We start from the raw sequence: 25,643 nt of genomic DNA on the forward strand, positions 1-25,643 counted from the left end.
CGCTTCTCCCCCACTGCAACCTCTGACAAAACATCTGAGGGACATTAAGAAGCTGACAATACATAAGCTCTTCTTGTCAGACACTGGTCTTTTGCTTTTGTCTTCATGGTCAGGTTTTTGTTTACCCATTAAGCTTACATATTCATACACTGTAGATTGTGCAATAAATAACTATCTAATACTTGCAGATGCATTGTAGTATAAGTAGGAGTATTTAAAAAAACCTCAAGGAACAAATACTTGGAAAAAGTGATGTTTATTACTTAAAAACTGGACATTTTAATGTATTAATTGTAAAGATAAATAGAGAGAAGATCCAACTTACATAGAAAAGGGAATACACAATAAGCATTTAGTTTCATTTAGCTGACGCTTTTATCAAAAGCGATTTACAAATAGTATCTATATATTCTGTGGGTACCACAGATGGGCAGACATTACAAAGAGCACAGCAAACTGTTACCATCTTGTCAAGGGAAGTAGGTTGTCCTTGAGTGGCTGCTTGGCAAAGAGACAGCGGGATGGTGCTCTGAAGGATGGTGTATTTGTTCCTGACCAGGCCAATGACTCTTTCCACATGGAGTGTATAAGGCCTCCTAATAAGATAATGACAAGTATTACGATCCTTAACTTAAGTAAAAGTAGCAATAATACATGTAATATAAATACACAAGTCATTTAAGGCATGCATTCTATAATATTGAGAACGGCAATTTCTTTCTCAGTTTTCTGCCAGAAATGTGTCTTTTATTCAAATGCAGTCGGTTTCAAGTGTAAAGGAACACAGAGCAAAACTAATGCAGTCCTTTCAAAACTGGGAATATTTTACTCGTGCTATGTTACCATTACACTGCTAACGGTAATTATTATTCGGCAACAAAACTTATTTCTGACAAAAGAAGCTAAAAGATAACAATAAGTGAAGAGTTTACAGGAAACAAAGTGTTGACTACACAATCTGGAGTTAGATGTCGGCTGCCAGTGATCCCTTCTGATGGCAGCCAGCCATTTATTACGACGGTCTAAGTCTTTGGGGATCGATACAAACTGTAGTCCGGGGTTCCTCTGGCGACTATTGTCACAGCCCACAGCACAACAAATCCCAGGCATATCCACAAACTTTATTATTCACGATGTGTCTTTCTCTGTTGCTTCCTCCGTGTTCTCTGTTGTTGTAATGACTTACTGTGACCGGACACCAAAATGGTGGCGCTAGAATACAGTGACGTCACGTGGTAACCATGAATACTTATGAGGTGGAAGCAGGAGGCGTCCCCTACTCATGTCCACTGGGTGACAGAACTTATGATGTTTCTACACATGGAGAAAATAAAGTGTACTTTGGGTGGCTCCACTTGTAAATTCTATAGGACCTGGCAACCATTTTTAACGTGCATGGAAAGTTTGATTAACATGTATCTCGACCCTGTCATGTTTTTTTTGTGTGTGCTCTGTTTTCAACCATCTGTTTGTTTATTATTTAAAAAATATTTTTGCACAATTAATCTTGCCTTATTCTGTAGGGGGGGGGGGCGTAACAAAAAATGGACAACCTGCACTTTTTTGTCACTGAAACTGTATGTGTTGTTTAAGAAAAAGGAAAATAAAGTTTATTAAAAAAAATAAAATGGAACACATTAATAACAATTAAAATCTGTGACTGATCATGATCAATCACAAGTTTGAAAAACTAGTATGTACTTGTATTTTAGGGGGAGATAAACATCCTCGCTGGTATTACGGGAACAACTTTTGGTAAAACTTGGTTATGTGATAAATCTGGGTTAATTTAGTAATTTAGGGTTTTCCTTAATCAAATTTAGAAAAGCTGTCATAGTATACAGAACACACGCCAATATGCATTAAATATGAATTAAAAATGTTATGCCATGAGTAAATTGGTAACTGTAAATACATTTTTTTCTAATCATTGCATGTCAACTATTCTTTAAAATTGATAGGGTCAATATCGTATCACAAAACATAAAATTGCAGTACTTGAACGCCTATTATTTTTGATTAACTCATTTGATTGGATATTATAGACAGCCTGTTTAATTTGTGTGGTGAATACTAGATTTCCAGGAGATTGTCTTGCTTCAGGTTTGATTTCTGCGTTTCTTGGATGTTCTTATAATAACAAAATCAAATTTTCACCACTTAATGATGCATACAGTAAAGCAAATACATCAGCAGTATTTTTTAGATCATTTCAGAGGTTCATCGTTTGTTTCATTTTACCAATACACTTCTATTTCAACATTCGGCCGGTGCAGCAGTATAAAGCTGAATCATTTAGATAAGCTGCAACTTTAATGGCAAAATAAAGCATCACCAAGACAACACTACTCCTGTAAGCATTTACATCAGAAACATCATGCATCTCTTCCAGGTGTTTGGTTCAGATTGAGTGTGTGACTTTGACCTGTTTTTGCTTTGTGTGAATTAATGTTTTTACTCTGTTTTCTTGCCAGATCCTCTGTCCATGAGTCCACAGAAGGCCTTGGAGACCATAGGGGCCAATCTGCAGAAGCAATATGAAAACTGGCAACCGAGGGTGAGTGGGTTTATTCAATTATTTTGAATGTTCTTATTATGACACAATGACCGCATACTTATTGACCTAAGGATACATACAGAGTCAAAGCAAATAAGCCTTCCAAGAAAAACGAAGAAATGAAATGATATGAATCTTTAGCAATCCAACACACTATTAAAGTTTGTTTCTTTGGCATCAATTAAGCCTTTCAATTTTTTTTAAATATGGTTCCGATTCTTTTGTGTCGATGTTTTCAGATTAGTCAGCGAATGAGTGTGTTTGAGGTTCAAGCCAAGTCCACGAACCATATAAATGTTGGACACACTACTACTATAGTAGTAGTTAGTTGGGGCTTTTGACACAATGGCATCTATTGATTATCCCCATGATTTCTCTGGGTATCACTTTCAAGATATCAGTTTCTTCTCTCTGATGGTTTCAAGTTCTGAATGTGAAGAATCTAAAATGTGCATGCCTGGCAGACAAAACATTGTGATGAGACTGAAAGAAAGGACAGTTACTGCAGCTGTCATGGTTACTGTGGCTTTTCACTTGTATGTATTTGGTTATCATGGATATGGGACTTTGGATCTTTTATAAATATCCCATCGTGTCAGGTCTAATAGACCATCTGTATGCATGTATGCCGACAAAAACACATGCTTCAGAGTAATTCATGTGTTCTTGTAAATTCAAGTGTTACAAGTTTATGTGCGTAGATGCATTCCTATCAGTGCCAGCAGTGGTAGTTCTGGTAGTTCAAATGATATGTAAATCTGCTCAGCTTCTAGCTGAAAGCAAGCTCAGTGTTTTCCTAGAGGCTCCTCAGTCTGTTGTTCATGAGAAGCACCTCAGGTTTTCCAGCATCAAGCCTTAGGGCTTGAGCATATGGCAAGGGAAGACCCCACCTTCTTAAAAATACTTGTGTAAGAATCCCCCACCCAAAGATTTGTATGACGTCCACCAAATGTGGTATTCTGAACCTCGTGAGCAAACATTTCCTGAAAGCTAAGATCGACATGTTTGGTGCAGCTGTAAAGAAACGGTGCAGGCCTTGGAAGAGTTTTTAGTTCGTAATAAATGGGTATTTATATATAAAATAGGAATATGTTAGTACTCCAAATGGTCTTATATATTTTTTCTCTGTCATTATGCCTTTGCATTTTCTGAGTGAACTTACATGCTGGCCTTCGTGGCCGCGTTATTCTACCGACCGTACAGCTTGAAGGCCAAGCATGTTGTATGCACAACTTCCCAATTTGTAACAACAAGCTGACAGGTTCCATTGAAAGGCAGCCTTAGATGGCACTCAATCATTTGCTTTCATTTCAAAATCAGATGTCACTGTAACGATGTATCTGGACTAGAGTAAAATGTATGCTAGCAATTTCAAGATTGAAGAAAAAAATAATCAAACACTTGGAATATGATCCGAGGGTTTGGGCTGTGTTGCATTGGCAGATATTGGATTTGAATTGCATTTCAAACCACCTGTGAATATGTCTTGAATCCGGTCAGAAAGCATTGGATGTCTTCTTGTTTTTCCCCTTTTTGTAGCAAATGTCTGTGTCGTATGAGATTATTTGAAAAAGTAAGATTTCAGCTGTCTGTTAACCTCAGAGTGAACGTTGAGGAAGATTTAGGATTGTTTGCATGCCAGGTGGAGAGGCTAAGCTGAAAGAGAGGACAGCTTGTTGTGTCTTGACTGGGGAAACCTACTTAGCCACACAAACCATATTTAAATGATGATGTAAAATAAGATGTTGAAGGCTGTTGGTGAGATAGTCAACCTGAGGAAAGAGGAGATGGAGGAAGATGTGTCTCCGGAGAGGGCAGCTAAAGGAATGTAGGCTCGGGCTCTGGAGGTCAGCAGCAAATGGCGGTAGGAGTGCAGGAGGAGGAGTGGGAGAAAGCTGTTCCTTCTTTTTTCCAACCAGCAGACTCACAGCTCCACACCGCAGAGCAGCGTCCGCCAACACACCTTACATAAACTCATGACAAAGCAATCAATTTCACGGCGGCTATACACCTGCTTTGTCACGGTGCCATACATCTTTCAATAGGTTGGTTTCAGATGGGCAGAGTTGGTAAAAATTAGAACTTAAAACAAATCTAAAATCAATTATGTCACATTTCCCTTGTGCTGGTATGCAGTCGAGCTGCCCAGAGAGTTTGTGGCTGCCAATCTGCCGTCACGAATCCATTTCTCTGCTTGCTTCTGTGCTCTTACATTAGCTCTCATGGACGGAGAGAAAAGCAAACACAGTCTTGGCTGCTGCCCACTCACTCTCTCCTCCAACACTACATCACTGTAAAAAACTCTTTCTATCTCACCTTTTTCAACATCTTTTCCACATCAGAGTGATCTTTCTTTCAATCAAGGCTCTCGTGCCCATCTGCACTTGCCTCTTCATGTTTATACCGATCCTGTTTGCCCGTGTGTATTCAGCTTTGGATAAATGATGTTTGGAAGCCTTTCTGCCTCTCGTTGGCTCGGAGCTGAGAACTCTCATTCAGTATATCCAACAAACTGTCCAGCAGCATATGTGATACAACCGACTTCAGTTAGCGCAGTGAACCAGACACACCTCATCTACATAACACCTCAATACCTGTACCTGTGTTTTGACCTCAGGGAAGTCACATTATTGGTGCAAATCACAGCCTTAGATGGTAATGTTATAAAACAATATTAGTACATCGATACATGCTGTATTTGGATATGGAGGTAGAGTTGTCTCAATATCATTTGTCTGGACAGATTGTCAATCCGTGTTAACACCTTTACAAATGCAAACTAAAGATTTGTGAAATCAAAAAAACATTATTTACAAGTTAATGAAAAGCATCTGTAAATATCCATAGCATTTACATCTTTCGATCAGGTAGTGGTGAATACTTATTTCTACTCTCTAGATTCCATGAGATGTGTTTTCTGTGTTAGCCTAAGCATGCTAGCATAGACAATGGCTGGATGTATTCCCCTTTGTATACTCACATCGCATTCGTTTGTAACTTAGGTGTTTGTTGTCTCCTCGTGTTTCTTTTTACATTATGGACTGTTTTAGTCTGGATTTTCTTCCAGCCTCAGTGTCAGTGTGCCCCGTAATGGCCCCCAAATGCATCCAGTGTCTCGTTGATAAACTGATAATGGGCATCATATTCCATTTCAGGGGCAGTGATGTGCACGTGGTGTGCACGTGGTTGCATTAGAGCTTCCAAGGTGTGAATTCAGCTGAATGATTTACAACAACAGTAGGACTATCACACATGCACTCATTTGTAAAATAACTTGTGATAGACTTTGCCTTATCCAACACCTGATGAGTTCAGGAGGCTTTCTGAAGATGTGACAAATAAGGTACACACAGCCATAATAACTTTTATTTATTTTGGCAATTTTAACCATTCATGGCTGTCATTGCCACACATGACCAAAAGGTGGCGCCAAAACAGTGACCCTTTGGACAACAGAATGTGTGCCATCACAATTAGTGTAGGACACTTGTGTATGTATAACATCTGAAGATGTGTAGTTTTATTCATGTTTTCACATAATATTACAGGATATTGCTATATTATTTCACATATTTTAGTTCTACACATTAATATCTAATTTGTAAAACCTCACAGACAGAAAGGTATATCCGTCATGTAAGCTATTGAAATTCTGATTCCATAGATGTCTCCCTTCACCCAAAACCCCTGACTATTCTCTCAACTCAGTATTTACATTCTTTAATTAAAAGAAAATCCTTACATTACATGACATGTTACTTGTTAAACCAATTAATGTTGTGTAATTAACAAGGATAAACTGATGTTTTTTAGTGGATGAGTACTAAGGATGTAACGATATATCGAATATCGCGATATCGCGGTAAATAAATGTCTCAATACCTTCGTGAGACTGACAAAATATACCGCGATTTAAAAATGTTTTTTATTCAACCAGATGGTCCCATTGAGATCATCAATCTCTTTTTCAAGGGAGACCTGTCCAACATGGCAGCAAGTAGGTTACAACATGAACAGATAAAAATCAAGGACATCGTATTTACAGGGCTACATGTACATACCTAGAGACATTGACGAGTACCAACAGTATATTTATATCTCGCCCTATCAATAAGCCTCACCTTCTTGGCAAAAAACTGTATTGTTGTTGAAGTGGTGGAGAGACAATGCACAGCTTGACCCACTGCTGTCACCCATGGCCAAAGCATATCTCTCTATCCCAGCAACATCAGTACCAAGCAAGAGAGTTTTTTCCACAGCAGGGGATTTTGTAAACGCCCAAACATCCCAGCTTCTACCTCGAAATGTGGACGTGCTCATATTCCTAAAAGATAACCTTGATGATGCTGAGTGAGTGAGTGAGTGAGTTAGAGTTGAGTTACTTGAAAAACTAAAGTGAAACTGGATTTATTCTATTGCATGGTCTGATTATTATATTGTTGCCACTTTAAAATACTACTATCCTACTAAAATGCTGTACAAATCCGATTTATTATTTAATAAACAAAAAAGAATTGAAGTTAAAAAAAAATAAAAAAATCACATTTTTTCCCCTTTATTTTTCAATATCGCGACTTTTTATCGCGATATTATCGTACCGTGAGTTGTTGGTATCGTTACATCCCTAGTATATAATACTGTATGCAATATGTGCATTTCTTGTCAGACCTACAAATCTACTATTGTGCATATCACCATTAAAACACTAATTTTAAATAAAGAAAATAGCTAGCAAACACTAGCCAATTCAGTACAAACACTGTTAAATTTGGATTTTATATGATGACATTTATCAATTGTGGTTTAATATAGTTTAAAAGTTAAAACCATAAAAGCACTTATCTCCTTTCCTTTAGTAAAAGATGGTATCCTGCGCTTGGGGAGATAATAGAGGAAGCTGTAAGCTCCTTTTACATTTCACTTAGAGAATTCAAACAGCTCTTATCATGGCTGACACTATATTCTTCTGGGTTATTTCACACAGTTTGGAATCTTCCTGTCGAAAAAAAAGACTCTCTGACCAAAACTGTAGTCACTTTATTAGTTCCTTGTGCTGTACAATACCTTTAGTAAGTATGTTTAAATCCCTAGCCAAGTTTTTCAGTCTTTTTTGTTGATCCTAACAAAAAACAGCAAATTCTCCCATCTGTGTTTATTGAGTGACTCTTTTGTAATTACAGTCCAGACAAGATTCAAGGCTTTTTCTGTTCTTGACACAGGCACAGTAAGAGACCAGAAGTTATCGAGATGCCTCACTTAGCTTTCAGTTTCATTGTTGCTTTTCTTCTCAAAATGCCTTCTCTGTTTTCAAATTCTCTATTCAGCTGGTTATCTTTTCTTCTCTCTGCATGCTACACTTTTTTGTTGTCTCTTTCGGTTATATGTTTGGGAATCTAGTTTAAAATTCTGCCTTCTGGACTTGCTGGATGTTTGTTAGTCATTGAGATGAAAAGCTGCGGGCCTGTCTTGTCAAATTGTCTTTTCAAAGTCCTGCAGTACTTGCTGAACATGTTGCAGCTGCCATACAGCTTTACACCACATCTCAGGCCAGCATAAGAGTCATTTCTTCTTCTCTGTTTTTTTCTCTATCTTTGCGTGTTCTCCGTCTTTCTCTGTATGTACTTCCCCATTCCTCACTGCAGCCTATGAACCCCTGCTGTCCACTCCTCTAACTGTCCCTGCATTATGTATCAGTGAGCTGCAGCTCAAACACATTGCTACGTATTAGCTTTGAGGTGTTTTCTCATCACCGTGGAAACACCACACTTCATAGCGGAGGACGAGTGAAGAGATTTGGTGTTGTCTCTAACAATGCAATGCATGTTTAATGCTTGTGTAATGCAGCATTTTTGTATTGGTCTAGGATATTCAGATGTCATGACAACACTTTTCTTTATCCCTTAATAATGAGATGATGAACAAAGGTCTGTCGGCCAGTTGATCCATCGTAAGTAAATTGACCGAATCGGCTAACGCAATAATGCAAAAATATGATGCTTTTTGGGGGTTTTCCCCTTCGTGTAGGTTTTTGTGCATGTAAATGGTCTACAAAGGCTAATCCCAAAGTTTCTCTCCCAGCTTCTGGTCCAGGTTCTGAGACTCTTCCACTCTACCTCCATGCAACACCTTCAACATATTTGTAGTGCTGTGTAGTATTAAAGATCCCATGTCATGCTTTTCCGGTTATTACCCGTCCCCTTGTGTGTTATGATGGTTTTTATGAATGTAAACGGTCTGTAGAGTCACAAACCCTCAAAGTACACCCTGTAGCGAGTACAACTCTTACACTGAAAAGACCTCCCCAAAACGCCTCGGTGGGTGGAGATTTCTCATTTTCTATTGTTTACTTCCTGGGTACTGTGACGTGTGAATACCCAGAGGCCAGGGCCGTATCCAGGATTTCCTAAATACCGAGGTCCAAACATGCTAGGGGGGTTCGGGGGATACCCCCCGAGATTTTGGGGATTTTCATGATCTAGTTAGGTGCTTTTTCAGTCCTATGGGGGGTCACACATTGGATAATATATTGATTTCAAACCATGTCAGTGGGCTGACAATGTCAGCATAAATTACTTTGAAAGTGTAATACATAATAAGAATCAGTTGATTGTTTCTATTAATGATCTGGACATGCAGAAGAGGCTAAAATGATCACAACACATTGTCAACATTCATTTTCCATGTCTCTCTCCTTTCCATAACCTGCAGCCTCTCTTCCATCTTCTTTAGTCTCTCTGTCTTCTTCCTGTTCATTACTCTCTCTCTCCTCTTTCTCTTTGTTCAATCTCTCCCTCGTTGTTCACTTTTTGCTCCTCCTCACTTGTCTCTCCTGCCAGTGAATTCAAAGCAATTCAGCTATTTAGTTAATTTCACTTGTTTGTTTGCATTCTTTTTTTATTTAAATCTGTTTTGTTTAATTCTCAAAAGAGAAGAAATATGTAAGCAAATTGTGTTTTATACAATTGTATGTTATTATGACATCATAACTGCAATATATGTATGTTTTCAAATTATGCCTATTGTAAATGAAGACTATTGTCATAGATAGATACATAGATAGATACATAGATAGATAGATGGACTGTCTGCAGTTCCTCCCTGACTTCCATCACTCTCTCTCTCTCTCTCTCTCTCTCTCTCTCTCTCTCTCTCTCTCTCTCTCTCTCTCTCTCTGCCTTACCAAAGCTGAGCTTCGACTGACGTAGTCTTTTCAATATATCTGAGTCAGTGTAAAAAGAAAACAATACAATGTTATATCTTCAATGTTTTACTCAAATTGAAATGAAAGAAAAGCATTACAACGTTTGTTAAAAGGTAATCCTTCTGACATTGGATGAACGTAATTAACTTTAGCTCTCTAGCTAGTTTATTCACGCAATTTAAACCAAAGTATAGCCTATACAGTGGGGCAAACAAGTATTTAGTCAGCCACCAATTGTGCAAGTTCTCCCACTTAAAAAGATGAGAGAGGCCTGTAATTTTCATCCTAGGTACACTTCAACTATGAGAGACAGAATGGGGGGAAATAATCCAGGAAATCATATTGTAGGATTTTTAATGAATTAATTGGTAAATTCCTCGGTAAAATAAGTATTTGGTCACCTACAAACAAACAAGATTTCTGGCTCTCAGACCTGTAACTTCTTCTTTAAGAGCCTCCTCTGTCCTCCACTTGTTAACTGTATTAATGGCACTTGTTTGAACTCGTTATCAGTATAAAAGACACCTGTCCACAACCTCAAACAGTCACACTCCAAACTCCACTATGGCCAAGACCAAAGAGCTGTCAAAGGACAACAGAAACAAAATTGTAGACCTACACCAGGCTGGGAAGACTGAATCTGCAATAAGTAAGCAGCTTGGTGTGAAGAAATCAACTGTGGGAGCAATTATTAGAAAATGGAAGACATACAAGACCACTGATAATCTCCCTCGATCTGGGGCTCCACGCAAGATCTCACCCCGTGGGGTCAAAATGATCACAAGAACGGTGAGCAAAAATCCCAGAACCACACGGGGGGGACCTAGTCAATGACCTGCAGAGAGCTGGGACCAAAGTAACAAAGGCTACCATTAGTAACACACTACGCCACCAGGGACTCAAATCCTGCAGTGCCAGACGTGTCCCCCTGCTTAAGCCAGTACATGTCCAGGCCCGTCTGAAGTTTGCTAGAGAGCATTTAGATGATCCAGAAGAGGATTGGGAGAATGTCATATGGTCAGATGAAACCAAAATAGAACTTTTTGGTAAAAACTCAACTAGACGTGTTTAGAGGAGAAAGAATGCTGAGTTGCATCCAAAGAACACCATACCTACTGTGAAACATGGGGGTGGAAACATCATGCTTTGGGGCTTTTTTTCTGCAAAGGGACCAGGACCACTGATCCGTGTAAAGGAAAGAATGAATGGGGCCATGTATCGTGAGATTTTGAGTGACAACCTCCTTCCATCAGCAAGGGCATTGAAGATGAAACGTGGCTGGGTTTTTCAGCATGACAATGATCCCAAACACACCGCCCGGGCAACGAAGGAGTGGCTTCGTAAGAAGCATTTCAAGGTCCTGGAGTGGCCTAGCCAGTCTTCAGATCTCAACCTCATAGAAAATCTTTGGAGGGAGTTGAAAGTCCTTGTTGCCCAGCAACAGCCCCAAAACATCACTGCTCTAGAGGAGATCTGCATGGAGCAATGGGCCAAAATACCAGCAACAGTGTGTGAAAACCTTGTGAAGACTTACAGAAAACGTTTGACCTCTGTCATTGCCAACAAAGGGTATATAACAAAGTATTGAGATGAACTTTAGTTATTGACCAAATACTTATTTTCCACCATAATTTGCAAATAAATTCTTTAAAAATCAGATAATGTGATTTTCTGGATTTTTTTTTTTCTCATTTTGTCTCTCATAGTTGAGGTATACCTAGAAGGAAAATTACAGGCCTCATCTTTTTAAGTGGGAGAACTTACACAATTGGTGGCTGACTAAATACTTTTTTGCCCCACTGTAGCTGCAATACAAGTTAGTGTGCATGTTGTCGGAGGTCCACTGACTAACGTAGAGCGTTCACACAGGATCTGCTGCTCATATGATGTCCTGTGAGGAGCAGAAACACAAGCAGCCTGCTGGACTCAGATCTCTAGATACCTCATCACTCCTTCGCTGCTCCGGTACAAGTCCGGGCTGCGGTGGTTTGTTGATACATGTCGTCTTCTTCTGTTTGCTTTAATCGAGGCTACGTAGTTATGTAGCGCCCCCATGGTCAGTAAATGGAAGTACGACAAAGAACCCTGTTTAGTGCAATTATTTCACAAGTTTTGTTATACACAGCTCGGAAAATATTACCGAGGTCCGGACCTCGGTGACCTCAATGGTAGATACGGCCATGCCAGAGGCCACACCCTCTGCCAGCCTTTCACGAAACAAAGCTTCACAAACCTTTCAGCGATTCATGCCGGATATGTACAGCGTAGGGCACTGAAGAACGATGCTGTTTCTACCTTGTTTGGGCCAGCGGGAGATTCGGGTACACAACCTGTAAGTATTCATTGTTGTTTGTGTATTTATGATGTTTAAAACAAACAAGGTATCTACCACGACTGTTTAAATGGGTAAACGTTTTTCGGACTACGTTGGGGTCGCGGGGAAATGCTCTCCGCAGACCCATTCTCACAGCGTTATAAACCTTTTTCTTACTCAATATCAAGCCACACTTATTGTTTTTACTTCGGCTGTGAGTGTTTGTGTGTGCTCAGGATGAGTTTCGCTTTGTCTCGCTGTATCGCCGACCCGGAAGCCTGTCTGCTTCTCGCAGCAGCTGCGAGCAGCAACGAGCAGCAATGAGCCTCTCAACGTCCCGACCAATCAGAGCACACTGGGCTCACAGGGAGGGGGGGGCAGGAGCTCCAACAAGCCGTTTAGGACGGAGTGAATACACATACTTTACAGAGATGCTGTATGAGAAACCAATGTGAGTTTGGAAAATTGCACAGTATAAATCTATTTTAGTATACCTCAACAATGGAATTATGATCAGTAGAAATGGCCATGACATGGGATCTTTAAAGGACTTCAATTTGCATGTATGTGTTTAACCAACCAACCAACCAACCAATAGTGATATCGATACATCCATGTGACGAGTCTAGTCTAGTAGAGTTAGTAAAACTGCCATCACCACTGTTCTGTCTTTTGGTATTGTGTAATGTCCAATTTTTTTATCACTTTGAAAAAAGAATTTATAATTAACTGGGTATAGATGAAAGGGTGTCAATAGTGTGCAATATTTGTATTTTTAAAAGATACTCTGGCAACGATGATATTTTAATTTCGAAATCTTGCATGCATGGTATTTGTGTTCTCTTGTTGTGAGTTGAAACATTTCCCATGCCTGACAGAGATATTAATCATAGTATATGATGTGAAAAATAAGATCTGAGGATAACAATATTTAGTCTTATGCAGCTTATGTGTTGCTAGCATTTGGTTTGGTCTCATCTAGAGTCGGACTCAATCCCAACATTGTAATCAAATAAAAAAGCAAAATATAACTGTAATAAATGTCTAGTTTTCCCAGTTCAAAACACAAAGAAAATCAGTTTTATATAATATAGAGCAAAGGAAAATAGGAAATTATAATATAAAGGGGCTTACAACACCGTTTTTCGACAGTAACAAATATTGATTATAAACATAGAGATTATTTTTCTGTCAATCGACTAATCGATGGAGAACATAAAATAACATTAATTGGTTTTCTCAGGTAAAATAAGTAGATGTTTCCTAGCATTGGTGGTTATAAACACTTGCATCTCGATAACCAACACCACACCATCCACTACATTATTCCCAAGGGGGGACCCTCACACTTCAATCCAATCTGAGTTTAATTGACGACCAGCGTGTGCAGGAAGCTGCAGAGTGAATAACGTGAAACCATCTTAATGGTCTCCCCTCGACACTCCTCATGCACTCAGTCCAATAGGGGCCACACAGGAAACCATTAGCCCATTGGAAGACTTATGGACATCGCACCAGTTCATCTACAAACAACATGCTCCTGACGAGGGCTACCTGTCATGGTGGCAAAACGCTTGTGGGCTATGGGAGAGGCCTTATTGATCTGCTCCGTCACTGCTGCTGATCACCTCGTGAATGTCCCACTAAGCTATAGTTTATAGTCTCACGCCATCTTGTGTTGATGGTTAGAACAACTCCAGTTTGTGCTGAGGCGTTGCAGAATGGTCATTGTTCTTCTCAGCAGTAGTAGAGGTTAATGCTCTACTAAGCTAATGGTTTGAACCACAGACTGTATAAAATATGGACGTTGTCTTTTTTAAACATCCCATGTGTTTAACCATTGTGATGCTCAATGTGGACGACTCTAGCCATCGCTATCTTGTAACTCATTGGCTAATCCAATAATTGGCATGATCATGTAAATAGCAACCTCAGTCGCCCCAAATGTAATAACACAAAATAATACACTCAGACACATTAAGGGAATTAAGGGAAGATAATACTACAAATGAAATGATTAATTAAAAAAGGTGATTTGTACAAAAATTCCAACCCCGTTCTATAGTTTTCATAAATAGGGAAAACAGCTGTCGAGAGGAAAGAAAATATACTTTTTTCCACCAGGCTTTAAACATATGAATTTCTTTGGCAAAGTTGGGCATTTTAACATGGGGTATATCGAGTTCAATGGCCCATTATATGAACTGCAGTTTTTGGCTCTTCAGTGCTTAGCTTAAAGGTCAGCACTTGGATAGGACCCCCGCAGGTTTGTGGAAAACGGGTTTTCATGCGTGTAGAACAGCAATTTGTTTTATTGATTAAGTAACGGCTTTCCCATAAATTAATTGGATCAATTGTTGACACATTGATTAGTGTTGCTTTAACCAAATATTAAAAGCATGTTGCATCTATGGGCTCAGAACAGTCTCATAATACACACGTGCACACAGAAGGATTCAAACTTGTATTTCCGGATCCATACTTGTGTTTTTCAATGCACATGCACACAAATGTATTCCGTTTCATATACATGTAAATAAAATCCAAATACAGAAAAAAGTTGTACATGTGTATTTTTGATCCTCACTTATTAGTTTTCCGTTTAAATCCCTGAACCTGCAAACACAAACCGCTTCCTGTGCACGGATCGCTGTGCATTCGTGTGTGGGTTTTTTGAGACTCCCCTGACGGTCAGCCGATTCGTACTTGTAATTTTTTCTATCTATAGCCAATCAGATGTCTCCTTCATTCTAAACCAATCACATGAGCGCGCCCCCACGAGGGTAAGATTACTTCGTATACGCATTTTTCAGGCAGGCTCCATGGAGCTGTCAGCTCCGGACTGCGCAAAATGCGTACATGAAGCGCTACGTCATGAACGCAAGAAATCTACCCTCGTGGGGGCGCGCTCATGTGATTGGCTTAGAATTGAGGAGACATCTGATTGGCTATAGATAGAAATAATTACAAGTACAAATCGGCTGACCGTCAGGGGAGTCTCAAAAAACCCACACACGAATGCAAAGCGATCCGTGCACAGGAAGCGGTTTGTGTTTGCAGGTTCAGAGGATTTAAACGGAAAACAAATATGTGAGGATCAAAAATACACATGTAAAACTTTTTTCTGTATTTAGATTTTATTTACATGTATATGAAACGGAATACATTTGTGTGTGCATTGAAAAACACAAGTGTGGATCCGGAAATACAAGTTTGAATCATTTTGCGGATCATGAAATACAAGTGTGAATCCTTCTGTGCGCATGTGTGTATTATGAGACTGTTCTGAGCCCATACATCTGCTTGGAGAAGAGAACACTGGTGAAAAACATCAAATTCATCTGGCAAGAATTCAGAATCAAGTTAAATATCCAAAGTGTAACTGCTAGCTTTAGTAATGATTTTATATTATTGAGGAGAGCTGGTTCCAGAGCCTTGCTGCTGTGCATGAATCGCTCTCTGTGCACACCATGACTCACCTCTCTGTGCCTGCACTCGTGGAGAGTCTGCTGCTCTCAGAGACTAATGGCCTCTGTGTGTCTATTATTATTATTATTATTATTATTATTATTATTATTATTATATCCTGACGCTGTGAGTGTGTGTTTTGAAACCTTATTATGTACATGTGTTGGCACAAACCTGGAGCAGGAGGGGACAACACGGGAGGCCAGGATCTGACTCAGCGGACAGAGATTAAAGATGCACCACCCACCAGTTCACTTAGCTTTTTAAAAATTCTAGTGATGTGTAAAAATGTGACTGCATGTGCCCGCCCATCCAACAAGCTGCTTGTTGAGCAGAGTGTGGGCACCGGTGCAGTGGTGTGTTGAAGGACAATGGTGCAAATTGGAGGCGGATCCAATCGGAGTCTGACTTTCTGAATTTAAAATGTGAAAAAAGCTGTCTGTCCCTGAAGACATTTGTGTGTTCCTTCACTTCCTGTCACCCAGCTTTTCCTCTCTGCACTGATAATCCAGAGCCCATGGTCTGCATGCTTCTGTTCTTTATCATTAAAATGACTCTACCCAACCAGCAGTAGCTAACATTTGACATTCAAATGCTCTTTTCTTCTGTGCTTTGAGTTAAAACATCTCTCAAAACTCTCCAGACCCCCAGGAACTGCAAGGGAAAGTGTATATCCCCCATCCCCCCCTTCATTCACACAGATTTGTCACAGCTTTTCTTTGAGAAGGATTATGAAAAGTACATCTGTCATACAGTGGAATATTAAAGTCAGTGTGTTGCCTCTGCACAATGAATATAAAGGAAACACTGCTGTAGATGAAAGTCACATTAGCATTTATCTAGCCTTTGCAACATTTTTGTTCAAAAAGCTGCAGCACAACAGTGTGTTCCCATTAGCAACAAAGCGTCTGCTAATAGGGATTACTGTCCTTGCTGCAGTTGCACTCGTATACAAGAATCTGGCATTACTTATGAAGAAAAGTTCCCTTTGAGTTGCTATGGGAAATAATTGTTTTCAGCTCTGAATAGTGAGACGAATACATTGAAAATACTGAGCTTTTTGTCTGTAAGCTTGATGATGTAGATGTGGTGATTTGTATAGCTGTCAATACAGCAATTGTGCAAAGGGCTCCTTGTTCTTCTTACAATTAAAAATGATCAGATTGCACAGTCAAATAACCTCTTACATCTTTCTTTTAAATAGTAGCTTCAATTAAGTTCTTCCAATATCGCACCCAGAAGATTGTGATTTCAGCCCCTGGTCTCATTAGCACAGAATACAATGCCTTTACATTGAGATATAGCCACTCATTTTCCTGCCACCCATAATCCTTCACTCCCACTGTGAATCAACTCCATTGTCCTTCACTTTGGCCCCTTTTGCTCGTGAATGTGGGGACCTGCACCTTTAACTCCACACCAATTTACAGGACGGCTGTCTCATAGATCATTAGTGTCCCCCTGTCTTCATCATATGGCCCCCTGCCACCCCGTCCCTCTCTAATGGCCTGCTCTCCTCTCGTGCCTTATCTCCCAAGGCAGTGTGGGATATCTGTATCAAGGACCTGACCAGCAGTGGCCTTTTAACATGCTCGTTTTCTAACATGATTTCTGCCTCGCTGTACATCTTTAAATGTTATCACACTTAACCCTGACATATAAAAGAGGATTTGTATTCGATGGCAGATGGCCACTGCTTGTTAGGCGGATCCAAAGATGATGTGACGAAGATTTCATTACCTATTCTACCAGGGTAATCAAACACACATCTGGGAAATATTGGATTAAATGAAGAGTCTTGCTTGATGCTTGCTTGATGCTCTAAGCATTTAGGTTTGAATTCACCAGTATTAAATAGGCTTTACTGTGCTTTTTTTAGGTTTTCACTTTCCCGTAGTGGTATATAGTTTTATGTTTATGTAAATGGTTTGCAAATGCTAAAAGTTCCCTCCAGTGGGACCTTTTCCCACACTCCCCAGTCTGAAACGCCTCCATTAGACTCCTTTGTTTACTTCTGCGACAAACTGATTCCAGAATCTATGGACTACAATTAGAAAAAGCTGATTTATTCTGTAGTATTTCAATATGATATTCAAGTTTTATGGAGCGTTAGTTCTTGATCTTTGAAAAAAGCTAATGCATGGTTGTGAACTATACAAAAGTAAAAAAACAGCAAATCCATCCATCCATCCTTCTTTTTATACAGGCTCTGACTCACTGGCTTGTTTTGACGGAATAATACACAGTATTACTGTCATGCATGGCCTTGATTCTCCAGCCGCCACACAGTAGCTGATCTCAGCCTCTCCATGATAGCATTCATGTTATGCCAGCACTGGATATTTTGCTGATTTTATACAGCATAAAACATTCACATAAGGGATGCATTGCTACACAGAAGACACGGTTCGGTTATTACCGTTTTTAGGGGAATGGTGCGGTGCGAGTTCAGTACAGCAAAAACATCCCCAATGCTCAAAGATCAGTTTTTTCTTTCAGTTATGTCAAACTGACTGTAGTGGAAGTGTCTAAGCACAAGACAATCCTCTTGCTTTGTATTGAAGTTGCATTTTGCACACTGGCAACTTTAGCAAGGCAACAAGTCATATTACCCTTCAAACCTAAGAAAACATAACTATTTGAAAATACTAAAAATGCATCCAATAATATAAAATGTGTACATTATATAGCCAAGTTATTTCTACCTTGGCTATATTTAAACATTCATAACCAAACGTGTATCTTCCCTTTTAATCAGCTCATCGGTAGAGGCCGTTCTACTGTCAGTGTTACATTAGTCATTTTGTGACTGACTGACGCACCAATCAGCTTGCTGTAGTTACTTCATGTTTTGTGGTCGAGCTTGAACTTTGGTTACAAGTGGCGCTTGTCAATGTATGGACCATACACTGTGATATCTCCAGTCTTCACGCCACATCCCCTGCTGAAAAGTACTACCAAAGTTTGAGCCATGTAAAGAAATAGCAAACCGCTAAAGTGCCCAACCATTGAAAGTCTGTGAAACATACTACTGCTTGTTCTAACATAAGAGAGTCAGGAAAATCCTCCAAAAACCATAAAACCCAGCCATGCGGAGTGGGACTGGGTTTCTTTTTTCTTCCATGTCCCGCGGCATCATTAAAGAGAACGGAGAGTCTTTTCAGGATAACAAGGGTTTATAGAGTGTCACTGGCTGTGGACAACTGATCATTATACAAGTTCTCTGCCCTCTACTACGGCACCTTCACATCCTCTCTTCTTTTCTCATTGTGCTCTTCTTTTAGGCCAGTTACACACTAAAACTCTTTTACTTCTTCAATTTGTTGTTATTGTACCATATTTTCCTTTCTCCACAATACAGGGACAGGGCTTTGAAAATAACTATTTGTAAAGCAACACAAGGAGCTCAAAAGAAGAAGACAAAATAACATAATGCAGAGTCGTGTGAGGCAGTGCTTGGTTCGACCCAAAAAATCCAACTAAAGACCAGATTGGTTTATCACGTCGATATTTCATAGAGATAGTGATAAGCGGGGTTGTGTAGGCGACAGTTTCAAACACCAAAACAGTTCTAGTTAACGGTGGGGTAGGTAATTTTGGAGAAACCAGCTCGAGTGTGCTAGAATTTGAAAAATACACAGCCGGAAGAAATCTGCCACTTCCTTACAGAGCCCCTCCTCCAACACACATGAACGCACACATGACCAATGAGGGCACGAGATAAGTTTGTGCACAGATGGAAGGCCGACAGGCAGGTAGGCCATCCAGTTATTTTAGCCAGGCCGGCTAAAATGATTGGTCGTGCTTTTTACAGTACCACAGCTTCCACAGATGACATTTTTTTTATGGATTTTTTGTCAAAGCACTTCAGATATTCATTGCTATCGGGATGTTAAGAGCACTCCATGGAATATCACAAAAAGTGTATCTCGAGCCGTCTCTCAAACTTACCTACCCCACCTTTAAGCATGCTCACTTATAAAATAAGTAAAACTGAATTCAATTGTGAGTTCCCTACTAACTCAGAACCCCATGCTGAAATATAAATCAATAATCTCTCCCAAACAAAAACAGTGGAAATTTATTAAAAATCTATCCGAACACAAGCAGGCAAATGAGGGGCAAATTGAACTCTTATCACATTAGGCGCGTTCACACCGGAGTACTTTTCCCCATTTAGTTCCGTTAGTACCCCTTATGTCGTGTTCACACCAAAAAGAGTACTTAGTGCCGGGAACTTTTATCCCCATTTTTAGTGCCTAATAGGCACGTTCACACCAAGTACTTTTCCCACAAAGGTGCCTGAGAACTACGATTTAGTTGCGTTCACACCAAAAAATCCCAGGAACTAAATTAGATCGAGAGAACCTTTTTTACCCCCTTTTCAGTCCCTGCTGGAGAGCAGGGACTTTCGTGGGAGAAAAAGGTTCCTGTGTCTGATTGGCTGGGCGGATTGCAAACCACGCCCCGTCAACCTCCCAAAAACGTTTGTGAAGCCGCCATTTTATTATCCTCGCATTGCATTATTAGCATTAACATTAGCCCAGCGCAGAAACGCAGAGAGACTAACTTATGACAACACAAAATAAAACATGGGAGCGGTGGAGATGAGGAGGTGTCGGCGTTCTGGCCGTTTACTCGGAAGGCTTCAGTAGAAGCTGCTGTGAGTCCCAGCAGCTTCTACTGAAGCCAGTCCCTAACTCTGGGGACTTCTGGCCGGGGACCTCCGGCTGGGGATTTTGGGCGGCAGTATACGCCGTGAAGTTGTTTGCGGCCTGCCAGTAAACCCAAAGCAGAAGAAGTGACGTCAGTGGCTTCATTTGCCTAATCCACCCCCAGGAACTAATTTCCGGTGTGAACGCGATCTGTACATAGTTCATGAGAACTAAAGAGTTCTCAGGAAACTTTGTGGGAAAAGTACTTGGTGTGAACGCGCCTAAAGAGAGGTGGTACTCTCCTGGGGGAAAAAAAGTGCCCCAGTTCTGATTGGCTGGGCGAATTGCAAACCACGCCCCGTAAAACTCTTTTATTATCCTTGCATTAGCATTATTAGCATTAGCATTCGCCCAGCGCACAAACGCAGAGAAACTAACTTATGGCAACACAAAAGAAAACATGGAGATGAGGTGTCGGCGTTCTGGCGATTTACTCCAACTCCGGGGACTTCAGGTGGCAGTATACGCCGTGAAGTTGTTTGCGGCCTGCCAGTAAACCCAAAGCAGAAGACGAAGTGACGTCAGCGGCTCATTTGCGTAATCTTCCCTCAGGGAACTTATTCCGGTGTGAACGCGATCGGCTCTTAGTTCCATAGGGGAACTAAGTGCTGGGAACTAAGTACGGCAAAGTACTACTTACTTTCAATCTGGGGCTGCCCACCCTTACCATTTTTTTTGAAATAAATAACTTAAACGTACTTCGTACGTCCAGAGAAAAAAGACTCTGATGGCTTTCAGAGGTCTAAAACAAGTTACAACTTCTAAATAAGCTCTATAGTTTTTAGGTGGGTGGACCTAGAATTGTTCATCCATTTTCAAGACTTAAGCCTAAATCAATTAAACGTGGTAAAGTTTTCGTCAAAGTCACCAGTTTTATCCCTTCAACTTTCTCAACATGTCATCTTTAATATAATATCACATTATCAGAATTTTACTCCAGTAGTTCTAAAAGAATGTGCAAACACAACTTCTTTCTCTCGTCTGCCCACTTAGGCCTTTCTGTCTTACCTGGTTTAAATCTTTGACCCAAGCAGCTAATTGATGCGGCCCAGAACTTCTATTTTGTCTTGGTATATGAGGAGAATCTAAACCCTGAACTGGCAACACATCAAGGGGGCTCAGTGAGGCTGTAAGAGAAATCATCACTCTTACCCTTGACCAGTTCCTTACCTCTTAAACCATCCTTGTATAAGCAAAGTGGCCACAATAGATGCACTCATGCCTCTGGATTCAGAAGGAGAACCAGACATGGAGGTGTTGAAGTGTTACCAAGGCAGACATGAGGCACTTGACCAGTAAGGTGACAGGATAGTTTGCTTCTAGGACACTTCCCATAACTCATGTTGTCTCAGGGCACTGCCAGAACCGAGGCAGAGCTGGTCAGTGGCACCAAACAAGACAAGTATAAATGTTTAACTACACAATAACTTTTATTTTATACTGACAGTAGAAGGGATTGTTTTTTTTGAGCAAGACACTTCACCTGAACTTGCTCCTGTGGGTATTGTCCACAGTGACCATTGCATGTATAAAAAATATGTGTAATGTGTATCTGTAAAGCGCTTTGAGCACTGGAAAAGCGCTATAATAAATGCAAGGAATTATTATTATTATTATTTACCAGACCTCACGTGTTAAGTTATATCATGCTTAAATGTTTTTGCATTTGAAGCACTTTGAATTGCCTTGCGTTGAAAAGTGCTATATAAATAAACTTGCCTTGCCTTGCCTTTACAAGTGTAACTCTGATATTCTTCAACCTAGACCCAGGTCTTCTTCCATTTATTTGTGTCGAATTGATAAATGGGGTAAACATAATTTCAAGTAAGAGTGCTGCAGCTGCAAAATAGGCTGAAATGTAATCCCTCTGCAATAATGCAACAGAAATGCAGCATTTTTTCCACTTCTGACAGGCTCAGATTAGTATTACAAGGCTCTGACAAAAATATGGAAATTACCTCGGAGACATAAAACCTTGTTTGATCTGGTCTGTCTCAGCTCAGTTCTAAAATGTTGTTTAATCCTCATTGTCAAAATCAGCTAAGTATTCAGCCATGTTTAAGATCCCACTAAGCTACATTTTCTGTTCCCTAACGTCTTCTCACTTATGTTTCCACCGTTGTCTTCAAACAACAAGTCACACAATGCCAAACTGACCATATCAAGCAATAGGTAAACGGCAACAATAATATCACTTTAGGGTTCTTTCTAAAGTTTTTTCACAAACACTAACATAGACGGTGAGGATTTTCTCATCACGATTATACTGCAGCCCGTTTAACTGCTGTTATTTCTGAAGTTTTTCCTACTCATACTGGACACATTTCAACTGTTACTGTCCCCAATAATAAAAAAAGCATAAGAAATTAGCGTCCAGGTTGATGCATTTTTGTTGCCATTTTTTCCTATTTGAATCTAAGAATCAAAGTAATGTTATATACCGTACTTTTCGGACTATAAGCCGAGACTTTTTCCCCCATTTTTTTTGTACAGCCAACGGCCACTAGGGAACCTCCTAAATCTATGGATTTTACAGGTAAAATTAACCACCTTAACACTATGGGCTCTATGACCGGTCCGCGCCCCCCACCTTTAAGCGGCGGGCTCCAGCAGGAAAAGCTGGAGGCCGGAAAAGAGTGAGACAGGTAGCGCGCCAAAGTAAAAGTGGAACCGAGAGACAGAACGAGAGCAAGACAGACGGACAATTTAGCTGCTGCAGCTTATATGCAGGTGCGCTTTATAGTCCGAAAAGTACGGTACTTCATTCTGGAAAAGAGTAATTTTAAGTTATTAGCGTTTTCCAGAGGTCATGCAGTAATTGCTTCCTACTTCCTATAACTGACAAACACCCCTAGTCATTAGTGTTTCGGTTCAGATGACACGGTTCGGCACATGCAGTCACACGACGAATACGCCTTTTTCTTTCATGAGTGGGAAAACCAAGTCTGTCACTCAGGGAAGTATCCATTACACTATATATAATCCAGGGGGTGGTATTGCGCCTAAAAGCTGTTTGCCAGCCGCCCTTAAACAACAAATGAAGAATAAGAAGAAAACAGAACAAAACAAACAAAATACAAGAAGAAGAAAAGTTAGTATGGCGATTTCCCAGATAACACACAGGAGCTAGAACCCACCTGCTTCTTTTAAATCAGCTGTGTGGGAACATTTCGGGTTCCCTGTGGACTACAATAACGATGGAGTGCGAGTGGTGGATCGGATGAGGACGGTGTGTTGGCGTTGTTTGACAGCGGTGCGGTATGCTAATGGTAACACAAGCCAAACATGCTAAATCATATCAGAAGGCATCACCCAGATTTGCCAATCACCGGAGCCCGGCAAAAGACAACAGTAGTTCAACAGCTGATCCTCGCTGTTTTTAAGAAGCCAATAGACATGAAAGCCGAGAGACCAAAATAAATAACGGAAGCTGAATTGGCATATATATTTCAACGCATGGACGTAGGAAGCATCCTGAATGTGGGGGGGGGGACATTTTTAACGGGGGGTGTGGGGAGCCCCCCCCACGAAAAAATAAATAAAATAGATTTCCTGTATTCTGGTGCATTTTAACAGGTAGTTTTATGTGGCTATGCTAGCATGAGGAAAATGATGGGGACATTTTGTAATTTCAACCAGTAGTAAAGAAAGGAAACCTATTTGATTATTAATTCAGAGCCGTCTTTGAATTTATAAAAATCAGTTTAAATGCCCATTTTTTGCACATTTACATACAACAATAAATATTTGTGAGTGCATTGAGAAATATTGTTGTGGAGAGTCATTTATATATAAATCGCAAAATACATTTGTGAATCCTTCTGGGAGCATTTATTAATATTGAGACTGATCTGACTCCCTACAGATGTTAAGTTCACCTAGGAATGGTATCATTGACTTACATGTTGCACTTCTGTCTATATTGGCCATATGATGCCCCTTGACTGAAATGCTTCCTGTTCAATATCCCCACTGATTTCCTTAATATTCTGGGATGAGAGTCCACATCACAATTGACACTAAACTGTCATTTCCATTTCATCACTCACCTCAGCACCGGACCTCTCTCCACTGTCCCTGTGTTCTGCCTCTGACTCACTCTCAAGCGCCTAGGTGTCAAGAGAGGTGGTGAAGTGATCATTATTTATTGAGCAGTATACTCTTTCACATTGAATCATAACAAGTCATACTGAATGTAAATACAACTGACTCTAAAGTAAGTCCCAGTCTGTGACATTGGACATTTTGAAGACACAAAGTCCCAAGCAGTAGGTAGAATATTAGCTAGTCTGTAATGTGCACAGAAAATAAACAGTTAACTGAATACTGGGATGGAAATGGCCTATAAGCACTCAGTAAAAGATAAACACACACAACAAGCTTCTGAATGATAAGAAGTATAATTAAAACATAATGCACATTACCATTTTGAGAGAGAGTACCTTAAAGAACTCAGAAATCTTGGCGAATCTCTCACCGAACTGAGGCTCCAGTAAAACACACTGACTGCGTCTCTACATGGACATCAGTAAGCCGTTTATGAGTATTATCCCGGTTATGATCATATTGATGATATGGTGTTTACATGCGCACAGAGACATCGGGTTATTCATGTTCCCTGTTTACATGATAAATACTAGTAACCTGGCATTTCGATGCCTTTTCTCATCTAAACTATTCAGTATTTCTATCTCTCTATCATGACATAAAGACGAAACTCCTCTCCAGAAGTGAGACGCTTTTGCCGCCGCCATCACTGTTAACTGATTAACTGCTACCAGCTGATGACTTACTTTCCTCTTCTTTGAAAACAATGTTCTTATGTCCATGTTGTCTGAGGGAGATAACATATCAAACCACTATGCGCCCTTGAAACACTTTCTTATAATTTATTATGTAATATTTTCAAGACATTCTTTTTAGTTTTACAGCTTGATGAAACCTTTTTGTTTGACATCAGCCATTATAGATAATATGGCCATCTGAGTGTGTGTGGTACTGTTTGTGGTTTGTTCTTCACTGTGTAATACAGTTAATTATTCAAAATGTTAGAGTTCCTTATTTTTATACTGAAACTTGCACTACTGTTAAAAAAGAAATAACATCAAACCTGGAATTATGCATTTGGGATTTTTTTTTGCTTTTTCTTGATGTACCGAACCCGTACCGAACCGTGACCCCCAAACCGAGGTACGTAACAAACCGTGAATTCTGTGAACCGTTACACCCCTACTAATGACTTTAATGTTCTGAGCTTTGCCAGGCTTTAGGGACAGATATCCATTTACAGACTGCAGTATGTCTTCTCAGATTTTAGACAGGCTCAAGTCAGAATGTGTAATTGGCAGTATCTCATAACTACACTTCTGTGAAAAGTTCAGCCTCAGA

At 40.0% G+C, this 25,643-nt stretch overlaps 1 protein-coding gene across 4 annotated transcripts in view; it reads left to right on the plus strand.

Moving 5' to 3' along the window:
- The window catches only part of rptor (regulatory associated protein of MTOR, complex 1), a 244,166-nt gene that overhangs the window by 35,998 nt on the left and 182,525 nt on the right, over positions 1 to 25,643 (plus strand). For all 4 annotated transcript variants that reach the window (XM_034105423.1, XM_034074665.1, XM_034080365.1 and 1 more), the window contains exon 4: positions 2,475 to 2,557. In XM_034105423.1, the coding sequence (XP_033961314.1) occupies positions 2,475 to 2,557 (83 nt within the window). The remainder of the gene's footprint in view (positions 1 to 2,474; positions 2,558 to 25,643) is intronic.

Source organism: Pseudochaenichthys georgianus, chromosome 1 (genome assembly GCF_902827115.2).
Source record: "Pseudochaenichthys georgianus chromosome 1, fPseGeo1.2, whole genome shotgun sequence".
Classification (NCBI taxonomy): Eukaryota; Metazoa; Chordata; class Actinopteri; order Perciformes; family Channichthyidae; genus Pseudochaenichthys; species Pseudochaenichthys georgianus.